The 14252-nt window shown below is 27.0% G+C and overlaps 4 protein-coding genes across 5 annotated transcripts; 1 reads left to right on the top strand and 3 right to left on the bottom strand.

Moving 5' to 3' along the window:
• Positions 1-304: 304 nt before the first annotated feature.
• Positions 305-4925, bottom strand: LOC141529661 (uncharacterized). Of its 2 annotated transcripts, XM_074246319.1 has the most exons (12): positions 4822-4925; positions 4555-4689; positions 4306-4383; positions 4066-4218; positions 3056-3472; positions 2609-2983; positions 2302-2546; positions 1722-1935; positions 1475-1648; positions 1081-1413; positions 599-707; positions 305-525 (listed from the first exon to the last, which is right to left on the bottom strand). In XM_074246319.1, exons 2-12 carry the CDS (start codon positions 4588-4590, stop codon positions 470-472), a joined length of 2190 nt encoding a protein of 729 aa, XP_074102420.1. In that variant the 5' UTR covers positions 4591-4689; positions 4822-4925; the 3' UTR covers positions 305-469. The 2 variants fall into 2 exon arrangements, with proteins under 2 accessions (XP_074102420.1, XP_074102412.1); XM_074246311.1 differs by lacking the exon at positions 4822-4925 and having other exon boundaries at positions 4555-4779.
• Positions 4836-9375, top strand: Cpt2 (Carnitine palmitoyltransferase 2). Its single transcript, XM_074246332.1, has 6 exons — positions 4836-4977; positions 5038-5096; positions 5641-6193; positions 6800-7333; positions 8092-8783; positions 9194-9375. Exons 1-6 carry the CDS (start codon positions 4936-4938, stop codon positions 9321-9323), a joined length of 2010 nt encoding a protein of 669 aa, XP_074102433.1. The 5' UTR covers positions 4836-4935; the 3' UTR covers positions 9324-9375.
• Positions 9376-9593: 218 nt separating this feature from the next.
• On the bottom strand, positions 9594-11981 carry LOC141529702 (V-type proton ATPase 21 kDa proteolipid subunit c''-like). The gene is made up of 6 exons (XM_074246378.1): positions 11805-11981; positions 11572-11681; positions 11254-11302; positions 11108-11191; positions 10634-11033; positions 9594-9985 (listed from the first exon to the last, which is right to left on the bottom strand). Exons 2-6 carry the CDS (start codon positions 11630-11632, stop codon positions 9950-9952), a joined length of 630 nt encoding a protein of 209 aa, XP_074102479.1. The 5' UTR covers positions 11633-11681; positions 11805-11981; the 3' UTR covers positions 9594-9949.
• Positions 11982-12107: 126 nt separating this feature from the next.
• Positions 12108-14032, bottom strand: LOC141529708 (V-type proton ATPase 21 kDa proteolipid subunit c''-like). The gene is made up of 5 exons (XM_074246387.1): positions 13712-14032; positions 13594-13642; positions 13449-13532; positions 12655-13051; positions 12108-12225 (listed from the first exon to the last, which is right to left on the bottom strand). The coding sequence occupies exons 1-5, from the start codon at positions 13770-13772 to the stop codon at positions 12190-12192; spliced, it is 627 nt and encodes a 208-aa protein (XP_074102488.1). The 5' UTR covers positions 13773-14032; the 3' UTR covers positions 12108-12189.
• Between the last annotated feature and the right edge of the window lie 220 nt (positions 14033-14252).

The following is a 14252-nucleotide window of genomic DNA, read 5'->3' as shown; positions in this document are numbered from 1 at the left end:
ATTACGCAATTACCATGACAATAAATTAAATTTTTTTTTCATTGAAGATTAAAGTTATCAGTTTTGACTAGTTTTTGATTTTTTTTATCAAACAAATTTGCTTTGAATTGTTTAAAAAATTATAAATAAGATTTTTATCAAAAGATTGTCACGTGTCTGCTAACTTCAGCCTCATAAATTTCTGCGTTAATTTTTTTTTGTTACAAAAATTATTAAATGTCTACTAAATTACTTTTCATTAACTAAGCGGATCAAAAAATTAGTACTAATTGTAATTTAAATTAATTAATTAAAAAAATTATAATTTTCATTAAAAATTAATAAATTTTTTATTCCGCTCAAAGATAAAATATAAATTAATTTAATATTTTAACCAGGAATTTTTTTTTATACTAGAAAATACATCATTTTTTTTTTTAAGATTGCTTTTAAATAACATAATGCAATTAATTAATGATACGCATCAATTTTAGTCATTATTCCACATGGGCATTGATATTAATGGTAGCCAGCCGCGTCCTGATACTGCAAAAATGGTAATAATAAATATTTTTATGCATTTAATTATTCTAATTAGAGCAATTATAATTAATTGTACCTCCGGCTACTTGATTTAATTGATGAATTTCTTCAGGGCTGAGCTTAAGTATTGTATTGAGTACTGGAATGAGTCTACTTCTTTCATCTCCGTTCTTCAAAGTGATAAACTGAAATGTATTAATAAAATTAATTAATTAAAAAAAATTTAATTCTATTATTATTTTCACTTTCGTGCAAAATTAAAGTTACTACCACCGAAAATGTTGAATTTTTAAAATTTCTAATTTCCCGTTAAGAAATTTGAAAATTTTTTTTCATACAAACCTCCGGACAATTTTGAGAAATGTTTTTCGAAATTTAAAAAAATCCTTATTTTTTTATACGCCCTTTTGGCTTTAGACCGACAATTTCCTAAAGCCAAAAGGGCGTATATATCTTACAATATGAGCGTTAATACATTAAGAATTTTTTTTCATAAAATATCCACGATCAATTTAAATAAATAAACAAATATTAAAAAAAAAAGTGAAGAAAAATTACTTTGATAACAACATTCTTCAAATATTCAAAATTATTAGCATGATGCTCTCTCTCAACACTGCGCTGCTGTCTCCGGATGTCTTCCTTCAGCAACTGATTCATTTGATTCAACTTAGCGACGTCTCTCTCAGCGTCTGCCAGGAGAGCAGTCAGATGTTTGACTCTCCGCTCCGAAATTTCCAGCTCCTGACGGTCGACTTTCGCTGGCAAATCCGGGACAGATTTTACATAATCATCGGAGGAGTTCAGTAGCTCGTCGAGAGGCATCAGCGTTCGTTGATTTCGCTCCGAGCTGGAGTTTCCTATTTGATAAGAGTCCACACTCTCTGATCCCTAAATTTACACCAACTTAGAATAATTCTTTTTAATTAAATTAATTAAAAAATTTAATTACCTCAGCGTCTTCTCTCTCAAGTAAATAAATATCATTGCGTATTTGATAATCATGCTCAAATTTATCTAGCTTATCATTCTTGTTGATTGACGGAGTAACTGATAGTCGTTGTATTTCTGCTTTCAGATTTTCTATTTCCTGTTGATATTGCGTCTCTAATGACTTTACTTCAGCCTAATTGCAATTTAAAATACATTGTTAATTTATGAAACTTATTAAATAAATTAATATCTTCAAAATATCTCACGGAATGTGTAGTTTTTAGCGTTTCTTGTATGATATCCATTTCTTCTTTCAATTGATCAATCGTAGTCAAGTGCATTCGGCATTTTTCTTTTAAAATTAAATAATCTTGACTTAATAGTGACAATTTTTTACCTAGATCTCGGTTACTTTCTCTTATACAATCACGTTCTTCTTTAATCGCCGTTAAATCGTTTGTCAAAGATTTTATTTCTTCACTAAAATAAAAAATAAAAACATAAATTTCTTACAAAAAATTTTTTTCCAATAAAATTGCTAAAAAATAATTCTCAATAATATATAAAAAAATTAAATAACTATTTTACAACAGCCGATCCCCTCTTTTTATTATTAATAAATCATTAATAAATCTATTACGTAGCAGAGCGTTTTTTCCAAAATTCTAATTTGTCTAGGAGAGAAATATAAAGCTGCAATCGTAGGGACTGGCTGTTAAGATTGTATTTAAAAACGCAAAAAACTTTAATTTGAAATTGTAATTAAGATGAAAATATTATTAAACAGAATAATTATTACACTAAAATAAAAATTACAATAAATGTGAATTAAATAAAAAAAAATACCTGCTATTATCTAATTTTTCTTGAAGATGAGTTGAATAAACACGTAAATGATTCAATTCAGCTTCTATTTCATTAATACTTTTACCATTAAACCCATTTTCTTTATTTTGACTCTGTTTTGTCCTCAAAACACTTTGAGCTCTCACTTTGTACCCTTCATACTCTGCTTTCAGGGCTTCCAATTCTCCATTAGTGCTACTGACAATATCATTCAGCCTGGTAATTTCTAATTTTAAAAGTTCGACCTAAAAAATTAACAAATAAAATCCAGCATACAAAACAAGTTCTGAAATAAAAGATAAATTACTTGTTGAGCATGATTTTTATTCAACAAATCCATTTCTTCGGAAATTTTATTTTTCTCAGCAGCATGAGCCGCCGATTCCTTGGCCAGTTTGCTCATATTTGATTTAATTCCCTCAATAGAATCCAGCAGACCCTGTTTTTCTTTTACCACTGAGGCCATTTCTTGCTTGAAGTCATTGAGATCAGCCTTGAGACCCTCGTTCTTTTCCCCCAAAGTCGTCAGTTGGTTCGTCTTAACAAAGCACGAGTCTCGGAGCTCAGTTATCTGGTGCTCCAAGGTAGTTATCGTCTGGTTCTGCTCTTCAATCGTGCTCTCAAGACTCGAATACCTCGACGCTTCATCTGCCAGCTTGGACTTCAAGTCTTCAATACTTTTCTGCAGCAAAATAAATAAATAATTGTAATATAATCTCTAATCATCAATCTCTAGCTTAAAAATAGAATATACCTCGTAATTATCGACTTCCAAAAATAAAACATTGTTACTGGAGCACTCCTGCTTGGCGCTCTCCAATCTAGCCTTTGTGTTCTTATGAGCCTGGATCTCTGCTTCGAGTTTGGCTTTGATCTCTTCGTAGTCTTTTTCCCTCTGCTGACAGATCACAGTCTTGGCTTTCTTCTCTTCCTCTAAGAGAAGTATCAAGCCTACATTTTTCTTTATTACACTTCGCACTTCTGCGAGCTCCTTGACGTGGTTATCTAAATCACTATTTAAAGTACTTATATGCTCTCGGTACTCGTAATTTGATTCTTTCAATTTAGTGTTATCTATCACAAGTGTTTCTAAATTTTTTGTCAGCTTTTTATTTTCATTTTTTTCCTGCTCCAAGCAATCTTGAAGCTTGTCGTATTCCAGCTGAATAGTCTAGAATATTAAAATAAAATAATTATATTAAAATTGACATCTGTTATTTTTTTTTTGTTTTTATAACTTTTTGTTGAAAAATTGAGTTCTTTTAAAGGTTTTCCTTTTTGAGTAACATTTGATGAACACATTTTTACCCTTGAAAAAAATTTAATTTATTATTTTGATACAAAATTTCATATTTAGAAATTTGTTAAGAACAAATTATTTAAAAAAATTGTATTTTTGATTTATTAAATTTTCCACTTGTCAATTTTTTTGATAAAAATTAATTCAGCAGATATTTAATAATCTTAATAATTTTTTTAACAAATAAATGATTGCAAAAAAAAAGCAGAAAAAAAATTGACATGTAGAAATTTAAAAATTTTTAAATCCAACTTTTTATAAATAATTTTTCTATAAAAATTTTTTTGTTAAATAAAATTAAAAAATGATCAAGTGACTGCTAACTTTAATCCAATTTATTTATTACAAAAATTTTTTAAATTATCAAAAATCTGTTTAATTAATGTCAACAAAAAATTGACAAGTGCAAATTTTGTTTGTATAAATAAATGTTTATTTAAAATTAAAAAATTTGTTCAACATACCTGTAATTTTTTAACATTATCAGAAACCAATGAAATTTTCTTCTGAAACTCTTCTTTCTCAGTAATAGCTTTTATTTTGTCACTTTCAACAACTTTTAATTCTTCTGTCAAATCTTGTACTTTTTTTTTTAATTTAACAGCAAATCCCCTCAACTAAAACATCGAATAAACATAAAAAGAAAAAATAAATATTCAACTCCTCTAAAAAATAAAAAAAAAAAAATAAACAATAATATTTACTTTATTGTAACGCTCTTCATAATCTTCTTTTTGGTCCGTTTTAACTGTATTTTGTTCATTGTTGACAGACTCTGTCATCTGAATAAAAAAAAAAGTAAATAAATAAAATTATATTAAACAAAAGCAGACATTTGATAATTTTTTATTTTTTAAATCAATAAAAAATATTAAAAAAAAATTCTAAAAATTTTCAGATGTCAGAGCTATTTTAATTTTCATATAATTATCTAAAAAATGTAATCAAAATACCTTATTATTATCCGTTTCATTTTCAACCTTCTCCATTTTAATGTACTTAACCTCCCAGTAACTTATCAGTTAAAATTACGCATTATAATCAATTGAATTATCACAACAATTATTCTTATCATTATCACAACTAATCTGAAAAAATAAAAATATATAATTTAAATAGTACAACGTAATATAACCTATAAGCAGGTCTACGCGTAGATCAACTGATCAACTGCTGACAGTTAAAAAATTCATGCTATAAGTGTACAAAATATATCTTACCGATTGGTAATGTGAAAGGTACTGTGTTGAATCAACACTGTTGATTGATAAACAGTTAATTTGTACTCAACAATAAGCTTGTCATTGAGTACAAGTATTATAAACAATTGAAAAATGATTTTGCTGAAAACTTCCACGCATTTTAATACTTTCAAGGTAATTTATTTATTTTTTTAACTATAAATATATATAATAAAAATATTTAATTATTTTTAGACTCATGGAACTATCGAGAGATTCAAGCCTGTGATTTATACAATAACAAATCGAACAAAGTAAGTTTTTATTTTTGTCTTTAAAGTTAATGATATTTAAATTAAAAAACATCTGATTACTTTTATAGTTTTAAAAAATTAATTATAGCAAGAAAAATTTATTTTAGAAATTCTATTTAAAAAATTGTAAATGCAATTTTTTAAAAATAATTTTCTAGACTTAGTTTATTTATTTTTTTTTAATTAAATGTCATAAAAATAAATAAAAATTCAGACTACTAAAGTTAGCCGACATTTTCAATTTTAATTTTTTTTTCATTCATTAAATTAAAATTGAAAAAAATTACATTTTTCAAATTTTTTGACAAATTTAATTTTTTTTTTATTTTTTTGTAATAATTTTTTCAATAAAAAAAATTCTAAACATTTTTAGACATCGGCTAACTTTTAAAAATTTACACTTATAGTTTTTTAGAAATGAAATTTATTAAGAAATTTTTTATAATAATTTTTTCAGTAAAAAAATTAAAAAAATTTTTAAATGTCGGCTAATTTAATTTTAATTAAAAATTCTATGTATCTAAAAATGAATATTTATCATTAGAACAACTAGCGAAGCCAATGAATATGAATATATCCAACGTAGCAAGCTGCCAACAATGCACTTTCAAGATTCTCTGCCAAGATTGCCGATTCCAAAACTCGAAGATTCTTGCAGAAGGTACTTGAAAGCCCAGCAGCCGATTTTAACTGCCAAGGAGTTCAAAGAAACCTCGACGTGTGTTTTGAAATTTTTGTCTGATGAAGGACCTCCACTGCAAAAATTGCTCCTGGAAGATGACAAATATAACAAACACACTAGTTACATCAGCGGTTATTGGTTTGATATGTACTTAAGGGACAGAAAGCCTCTGCCGATTAATTATAATCCCCTGCTGGTTTTTGTTCAGGAACAAAATCTCCGTTATAACAAACCCCTGGTGAAAGCTACCAATCTGGTCATTTCTTCCGCGAGATTTATGAAGTCTCTGAGAGCTGGAATTCTAGAGCCTGAAGTCTTCCATCTTGACCCCAAAAAGTCAGACACTGATTTATTTAGAAAAGTGACAGGATTATTACCGTCAAAAATTGCCACTTATGGAGCCTACCTCTTCAAAGTAAGAATTTTTTTATGATACTAAAATATGAAAATTAATTTTTTTTTTTTTTTTTTTTTTTTTTTTAAATGAAAATTAAGGAGGAAATACGTATCGAAAGCCGTTTTTATCATGATTGTCATTAACTTTCTTAAGGTACCTGATAGTTTTAATAAGTAACATTAATTTTCATCCCTTAAAAAATTAATAAAACATCGGCATGAAAACGTCTCTCTACACATATTTCCCCCCTTTAAGTTAACATCTAAAAATTAAAAAAAATTTTTTTATTGCCAAAATTATTACAAAAAAATAAAATAAAATTTTCATTTGTAAAAAACTTAAAAAACTATAAGTACAATTAAAAAAAAATATTTTTTAGTTATAATTCAATAAATTAAAAAAAAAAAAAAAAAAAAAATTTGATAATTTTTTGAATAAATAAATAATAGCAAGAAAAATTTATTTTAACAATTTCATTTTTAGAAGCTCTAAAAAATTATAAATGCAATTTTTTAAAATAAATTTCTAGACCTAATTTATTTAAAAAAAAAAAAATTGTCGTGTCATATTTATCTGCTATAAAATTAAATTAATTAAATACTTAAAAATAAAATAATTTTTCAGGCTTATCCGCTAGATATGTCGCAGTTTCCGTATCTGTTCGGAACAACTCGCGTTCCTCAGCCGACCAAAGATACTCTGACCCACGACCTTACATCAAAACACATTATAATAATGCGGAAAGGTCATTTCTACTCAATGGACATCATCGACAGCAGTGGAAAAATTCTTCCACCCTTGGAAATAGCTTCTTGTTTGAATTATATCCTGAATGACCCGCGATCGCCCAATGATTGTCCAGTTGGAGTCTTGACAACAGCCTACCGCGACCAGTGGGCAAAACTTCGGGGCCATTTGCTAGCTTTGGGCAATGAGGGTGTCTTGCATAAAATAGACTCAGCTGCATTTGTGTTTGCCTTGGATGATGATCATGTTGAAGATGATTATATTAAATTAATGAGATTATTCTTGCACGCTGACGGCACTAACAGATGGTTTGATAAATCCTTTTCTCTGATAATGTCAGGCGACGGGGTCGCAGGAATTAATTTTGAACATTCTTGGGGTGATGGTGTTGCTGTTCTCCGTTATTTCAAGGTAAACAATTTAAATTATCTTTAATTAAAAATTTTAATTCTAAAGATAGCCGACGTTTTTAATTTTTTAATTTTTTTTTTTATAATTAAACTATAACAAAAAAAAATTTTTTTTTAAATTGCACTGTATTTTCTTAACTATTGACCTTTTTAAAGATATAAGCTCATCTCGATGTTACACTCATCAAGACCTTTCATTTGAGTACCCACATGCATTTTGATATATTTTTCATATATTCATATATCTATAAATATATAAAATATATGAAAAATTGATGTGGGTACTCAAATGAAAGCTCTTGATGAGTGTAACATCGGAAAGAGCTTATATCGTTAAAAATGTCAATATTTCACAAGATATTTATTAAATTGCATTGTACTTTCTTAACTATTGACACTGTTATAATATAATATAAGATATAAGCTCATCTCGATGATACACCCATCAAGAGCTTTCATTTGAGTACCCACATGCATTTTCATATATTTTTCATATATACATATATATAATATATATGAAAAATTGATGTGGGTACTCAAATGAAAGGTCTCAATCAGTGTAACGTCGGAGTGAGCTTATATTTTGAAAAATGTCAATAGTTCACGAGATACAAGGCTATTTATTAATTATTAATACACTGACCATAAAAATTTGCTTATTCTCTTAATAATATGGATAATTTTTTCAATAAAAAAAAAATTCTAAAAATTTTTAGACGTCGGCTAACTTAATTTTAATTAAAAAATTTAATATTTCAGAATTTAAAACATGATATTTCTAACAACCCACACTTTCATCCCGAAGACGAAGCTTCATTATCAAGTTCACCAACTTCAATAAGAAAACTGGACTTCAAAGTTGATGATAAAATAAAAGGAATATGCCAGTGTAATTTTAATGAGTTTAAATCTTGGAGTCAAGATAGATTAAGTATTGATTATTTAATTTTTGAAGAATTCGGCAAGGAAGAGTGCAAGAAATTCAAAGTCAGCCCAGACGCTGTAATGCAGCTGGCATTTCAACTGGCTCTTTACAAGCAAGAAAAAAGGGCTGTAGCGACCTACGAGTCTTGCAGTACCTCAGCTTTTAAACATGGACGTACCGAGACAATGAGATCGTGTACAAATGAAACCATAGCACTTTGCAAGGCCATCGTTGAGCGTGGAGCTTCCTCAGTCGGTGATGATGAGCTAAAAAAACTCATGCTAGAATGCAGCAAGGCGCACAATAATCTCGTGAAAGAAGCTGCGATGGGCCAGGGCTTTGATAGACATTTATTCGCTTTGAGGAAGATTGTTGAAGAGTCTGAGAATATCAGAATGCCTTTTTTGTTCAAAGACCCAGCTTATCAAAAATTGAATCATAATATTTTGTCCACTTCGACTTTGTCTAGCCCAGAAGTTATGGCTGGAGGATTTGGACCAGTTGTCGAGGACGGATATGGCATTGGGTATTATTTTATTTATGATTCATAATTTGGGCCAAGATTTTTGCTGCTATTTAAGAATAAATGGCTTGAGTTTTTGATATTGCGGCGAAAATATTGATCTTATCAAAAAATTTCTCAAACAAAATTTTAGGAAATTTAATTTTCTAAAAAAAAAAATGTCTCATAATTTTTTTATATCACTAACATTTTTATCGTAATTCCAAAATTAAGATTCATGAAATGAATCAAATTTTTTGCTAATTTTTATGATCTTAATTTTAAAACTATCGCTTTTTTATTGGTTCAAAGAAAAAATCATAGGAAACATTTTTTTTTAGAAAACTAAATTTCCTACATCTTTTTTTCAAAAATTTTTTCATACATTTAACAATTTTTTATTAATTAATTTTAATCAATTAATTTATTTATAGATATATGATCCAAGATTACAAGCTAGGCTCAGTAGTGACGTCTTACCGAGACCACCGAGACGCTTCAGAATACATAAAGTATTTAAAATCAGCATTTGAAGATATCCATAGGATTTTAAAGAGTAAATAATAAATAAGTATTTTGTTTATAACTATTTATCAGTGCTTTCAATAGCATTTGCATACATACATACATTTAAATATATATATATATATATATTTTTTAATACTTTTTATAATTATAACCGTAATTATTATCGAATCTTTACTATTGTTACAATTTATGTATTACGATGTTGTAATAACCCATGAGTTTGTAAACTAAATTTATTATTGTGCAATTACATATATTTTATTAAAATCTATAAGTATTTAAATGAATTTATTTAATAATTTTAACATTTTAAAAGGAAGATCTTTAAACAAAAAAAAATACATCTATTACAGCAGTTATTACTTGAAAAGGTAGACTGTAAGTTTATATACATCAATTATGCTGTTAATTGTTGACTAACGTTAATCATACATTATTATTATCATTATTAGAATTAGTATTAGGTCTCAATAATTTTTTTCTTTAAACTCATTTACATAAAATCTAACCAATGAGACAATATACAATGAAAGGGCCAAATAAAAAGTGCATTACACCGGCCCTTCCAATCATAACACGTTCATTCTGGTTTTCAACATTAAACGTAGGAAGTTAAATCTAATTTTTTTATACAATCGAGTTCGAGCTCGATTTTTATTAAATTAAACAGCTTTATCGCCCATTTTTGCTTTTGAGGTCTAGAATAAATAAAAATAAATTAGTCAATATGAAATAAAAGTTTGTAACTATGATACGAAAGTTTACAGATATCTAAAAATTTTTTAGATTTTTATAACAATTAAATTATAATAAAAAATTTTTAATTAATAATTTTTTCATGAAAAGAAAAAAAAAAGGTTTCGATAGCTTTTTTGCCTTGAAAAGTTGGAAAAAATTTTGATTCTCATGTTTTTGAATAAAATTTCTATTTTATCTTTTTTTGATGTTTTTGATATATTTTTTTTTGAAAAAAATATACAATTAAAAAAAAAAAGTTGAAGGTGATATTCATTAAAATTTTTTCTTTTATTTGTTAAAATTGTGGTAATTAATTTTTTTTTTCAATTGTTTATTTTTTTACGTGTTTTCCAAAAAAAAAAAAATATATTAAAAAAATCAAATAGAAATTTCGTTAAAAAAAATCAAAATTAAAATGGTGGACCCCACTTGTAAATAATTACCAAAAAAATTATAATTAATCATAAAAATTTCAATAATATTTTTTAGTAATTAAATTATTATGAAAAAAAATTTTTTTTGAATTGAGAGTGAAAATTTTTTTAATTGTTATAAAAATAAAAAGTTGTCAGTTAACTTCAGTATCATTATTAACTCTCTAAACTTACCATATAAATGCCGACAATCAACCCGAAGAGACCAATAGCGGAACCAAAGATCTCAACAATAAGAACTTTGACAAAAAGTGCGGAGTTTGCTGCGTCAGCAAGAGCAGCTCCGGATCCAACAATCCCGACAGCTATTCCACAGAAGAGATTGACGAACCCTACAGCCAGACCAGCTCCGAATATCACGTATCCTGCTACCCAATTTTTCTCCTTCAACTCTGGTCTCATCATCGTTTCGTTCCACGGGAACTCCGCGATTATTCCCGACAAGACAATTGCGGTAATGAGACCGTAAATAGCGACTGCTTCGCAGAAAATAATTGAAATTAAATTTTTAGTCTTGATTCTCGGCGCTTTTACACCACCACCGACGATCGATACTCCGGTTGTATGAATCCCGCTGGAATAAAATTGTATTTTTAAATTACCAAATAAATTTTTATATTTTATTTTATCAGGAGGTTTTATGCTTACAGAGCTGCGCCAACTACTGAGAGAGCAACAGATAAACTGATACCCAAGGTTGCCCACATATATGGCGACGTGTTCTCCAAGAACCTAAAAGTTTGTAAAATTAATAAAGTAGATATTTAAAATTAAATAATTAATTATTAACTTACCAAGCAATACTGGCTCTTTCTCCCTTTCCAGTAAAGATGTGGTACAAAACTAAAAAAAAAAAACATATTTATTAAAAAATTGTATCTAAAAATTAATGAAAATTAATTCATCAGATATTTATTAATTTTTGTGACAAATAAATTAAGGCGAAAAAAAAAAAAAAATTGACATGTAGAAATTAAAAAAAAATAAAAAATGCAATTTTTAAAAAACAATTTTTTGGAAAAATTTTGTTTTTTGTTAAAAAAAAATTAATAAATGGTCAAGTGACTGCTAACTTTAATGTCATAAAAATTATAAGAAAAATTAAAACTCACCTAGAACTGAAATTGCTGCGGTCGCTGTCCCAGCAAACGTGTAACCTAATATATACCTCATTGTGAATTCTTTTGAGTAATTACTTCAATAAACTTGAAATGAAATATTCCTAAAAAGATTAAAAGTAGGGATTAAACAGTCGACTCCAAAAGTATGTTATCTGCTTAATCAATATTCGTGCAAAAAAATGTAAATCAACTTTTTGGTGTTTCAGTGTCACGGATTTAATTACCTACAACTCCAGTGGTCTCTAATTGTTTAAAATTTTAACTAATTAACACTTATTTAATTTTTCTAAAATACTACAAACAAAATTTGGATGTTCACACCCGTAGACTGTCATGTGATGAACATGAAAGCACTATTGCCACTTTGTAGAAATGGATTTTATCATCATTATCAATATCTTTAATTTCTTAGTGCTCCCGTAGATGACACTTGAGTCGTTTTATTTATCCACTTCGTCTCTTTTTTCATTATTCACTATTTATTATTTTGAATATATTTATGTATCCAAATAAATATATCACTTGCATTCCATTTTAAAAATCTTGAAATTTATTTCAATTATTAGTTGTTATTTTTCTTTACAAAAATATCCAGAAATTTATAAACAATTAAGCCGATTTAATTGACATGTCTGCTTTCGAAGTCTGAAATAAAATACATATTTTTAAAAGACTCAGTTATTGACACTTGCAATTTTATTTTAATTAAAAAAAAAAAAAAAATGAGAATTAACTTAGCACATATTTAATAATTTTAAAATTTTTATAACAAATAAATTGTGGCACAAAAAAATTGACATCTAGAAATTAGAATAAACAAAAAATGCAATTTTTTTAAAATAGTTATTTGGAACAAATTTTTTTTATTAAATAAAATTAAAAAAATTATTTTTAAAAAATTGCATTCCAAATCAATTTTGATAAAAAAAATTGCTTCTAAAAATTTTTATAATTTTCACATGTGGAATTTTTTTATTAAATTTTTTTCATAATAATTTTATTGTTATAAAATTCTAAAAAAATTTCTAATGTTGGTTAACTTCAGTGTCATTATAAAAACTGTCAAAAACTCACCATATAAATACTGACGATTAATCCAAACAACCCAATAGCAGAGCCAAAAATTTCAATAATCAAAACTTTAACAAACAGTGCAGGATTGGCGGCATCAGCAAGCGCAGCACTGGACCCAACGATCCCCACACCGAGTCCACAGAATAAATTGACAAAACCCACTGCTAGACCAGCTCCAAATATCACGTGTCCTGACACTATCATCTGTTCCTTCGCGTCATAGTTCAAGGATTCAATGTCAGAAACTGAAGATACTTTTCCAATCAGTATGATCGATGTGATCAGGCCGTAGATTGCGACGGCTTCGCAGAAAATCACAGAGATCAAATTCTTGGTCTTGATTCTAGGTGTCTTGACACCGGCTCCCATTATTGACACTCCAGTCGTGAAGATTCCACTGATACAAAAATAAAATATATTTTACTTTAATTCATTTTTTGTTCAATAATTTTTTAACAAATAAATTATGGCAAAAAAATTGAGATTTAGAAACTTTAAAAAATAAAAAATGCAATTTTTTATGAGGTTGAACAGAAGTGAAGTTAGCAGACACAACAATTTTTTTATTTTTTTTGAATCTTGAAAAATAAACTACTAGTAGGCATTAAAGATGAAATTTTTAATTAAAATTTTCTTGCTAAAATTTGTTTGTTAAAAAAATTATTAAAATTATCAGATGTCTCTCAATTTCAGTGTCATAATTTTTGAAAATAATTTTTTTAAACAAATTTTTTTGTTAAATAAAATTAAAAACTAATTTTAATGTCATTTAATTCAAAAGTACATATACTTACAGAGTTGCGCCGATGATTGACAAAGATACGGATAAACAGATACCCAAACCTGCCCACAGGTAAGGTGAAGAATGCTCCAAAAACCTGGTGATTTATTTTATTTCAATTTATAGAATTTCAAAATTAATTATAAGTATTTATTCACCAAGCGATGCTGATTCTTTCTCCCTTGCCAGTCAAGATGTGATACAAAGCTGTAAAAAATTATTCATGATGGGGAATACTTAAAAATAAGAATTAATTCAATTCATAAAAATAATTACCTAGAGTTAAAATTGAAGCTGTTGCTGTCCAAGTAAATGTGTAGCCGAGAATATATCTCATTTTATGTTTTTTATATTATTTATGAAAGTAAAATAAAATGTTGAATTAAAAAATCTATATTGCTTTTTATAATTGTATATTTTTTTTTAGGTATTAAATTTAGGCTGTCACTTTAGTGGAAAAATTTTGATTAATTAATGACAGTTACCTGAATGTTCTAAGTAATATTATAAAAGTATTTAAGTCTCAACCAATCATAATTTTTGGAGGAAGGTAATATGAAGTTTTAATTACAATAGAAAAAATATATTTTCAAATTGACATTGAGTACGTTATGTACAATTATGTGTAAGTACAATAGATTATGAGAGACTAATCTTATCTAATCGACAAATTTTATCTTTTATCGTTTTTTTAAGTCATTGAGAAGATATTAATAAGTTATTATTTACAAATCATTTTTCTTATCTGACTTCGATTTAATTACTAAAAAAAAAAATATTGTTTAGTTCTAATTTAATAATAAAAAAATTAAAAACG

This window comes from Cotesia typhae, unplaced genomic scaffold (assembly GCF_013202065.1).
Source record: "Cotesia typhae breed Kobodo isofemale line unplaced genomic scaffold, CoteBio_Ctyphae contig_119, whole genome shotgun sequence".
Classification (NCBI taxonomy): domain Eukaryota; kingdom Metazoa; phylum Arthropoda; class Insecta; order Hymenoptera; family Braconidae; genus Cotesia; species Cotesia typhae.
The sequence above is the reverse complement of the archived record's forward strand: the minus strand, read 5'-3'. Positions and strand labels throughout refer to the sequence as shown.

Bases quoted from the DNA above. Each gene is read 5' to 3' on its own strand.
- LOC141529661 (XM_074246319.1), bottom strand. From the start codon at position 4,590: ATGGAGAAGGTTGAAAATGAAACGGATAATAATAAG. The intron at 4,384-4,554 runs GTATTTTGATTA...TTTTTTATTCAG, and splicing joins ATGAAACGGATAATAATAAG to ATGACAGAGTCTGTCAACAA. The intron at 1,936-2,301 runs GTATTTTTTTTT...TTTTTATTTTAG, and splicing joins GAAAAATTAGATAATAGCAG to TGAAGAAATAAAATCTTTGA.
- Cpt2 (XM_074246332.1), top strand. From the start codon at position 4,936: ATGATTTTGCTGAAAACTTCCACGCATTTTAATACTTTCAAG. The intron at 6,194-6,799 runs GTAAGAATTTTT...ATAATTTTTCAG, and splicing joins ATGGAGCCTACCTCTTCAAA to GCTTATCCGCTAGATATGTC. The intron at 8,784-9,193 runs GTATTATTTTAT...ATTTATTTATAG, and splicing joins GAGGACGGATATGGCATTGG to ATATATGATCCAAGATTACA.
- LOC141529702 (XM_074246378.1), bottom strand. From the start codon at position 11,632: ATGAGGTATATATTAGGTTACACGTTTGCTGGGACAGCGACCGCAGCA. The intron at 11,303-11,571 runs GTGAGTTTTAAT...TTTTTTTTTTAG, and splicing joins CGCAGCAATTTCAGTTCTAG to TTTTGTACCACATCTTTACT. The intron at 11,192-11,253 runs GTAAGTTAATAA...ACAAACTTTTAG, and splicing joins GAAAGAGCCAGTATTGCTTG to GTTCTTGGAGAACACGTCGC.
- LOC141529708 (XM_074246387.1), bottom strand. From the start codon at position 13,772: ATGAGATATATTCTCGGCTACACATTTACTTGGACAGCAACAGCTTCA. The intron at 13,643-13,711 runs GTAATTATTTTT...AATTTTTTACAG, and splicing joins AGCTTCAATTTTAACTCTAG to CTTTGTATCACATCTTGACT. The intron at 12,226-12,654 runs GTGAGTTTTTGA...ATTTTATTTCAG, and splicing joins TAATCGTCAGTATTTATATG to ACTTCGAAAGCAGACATGTC.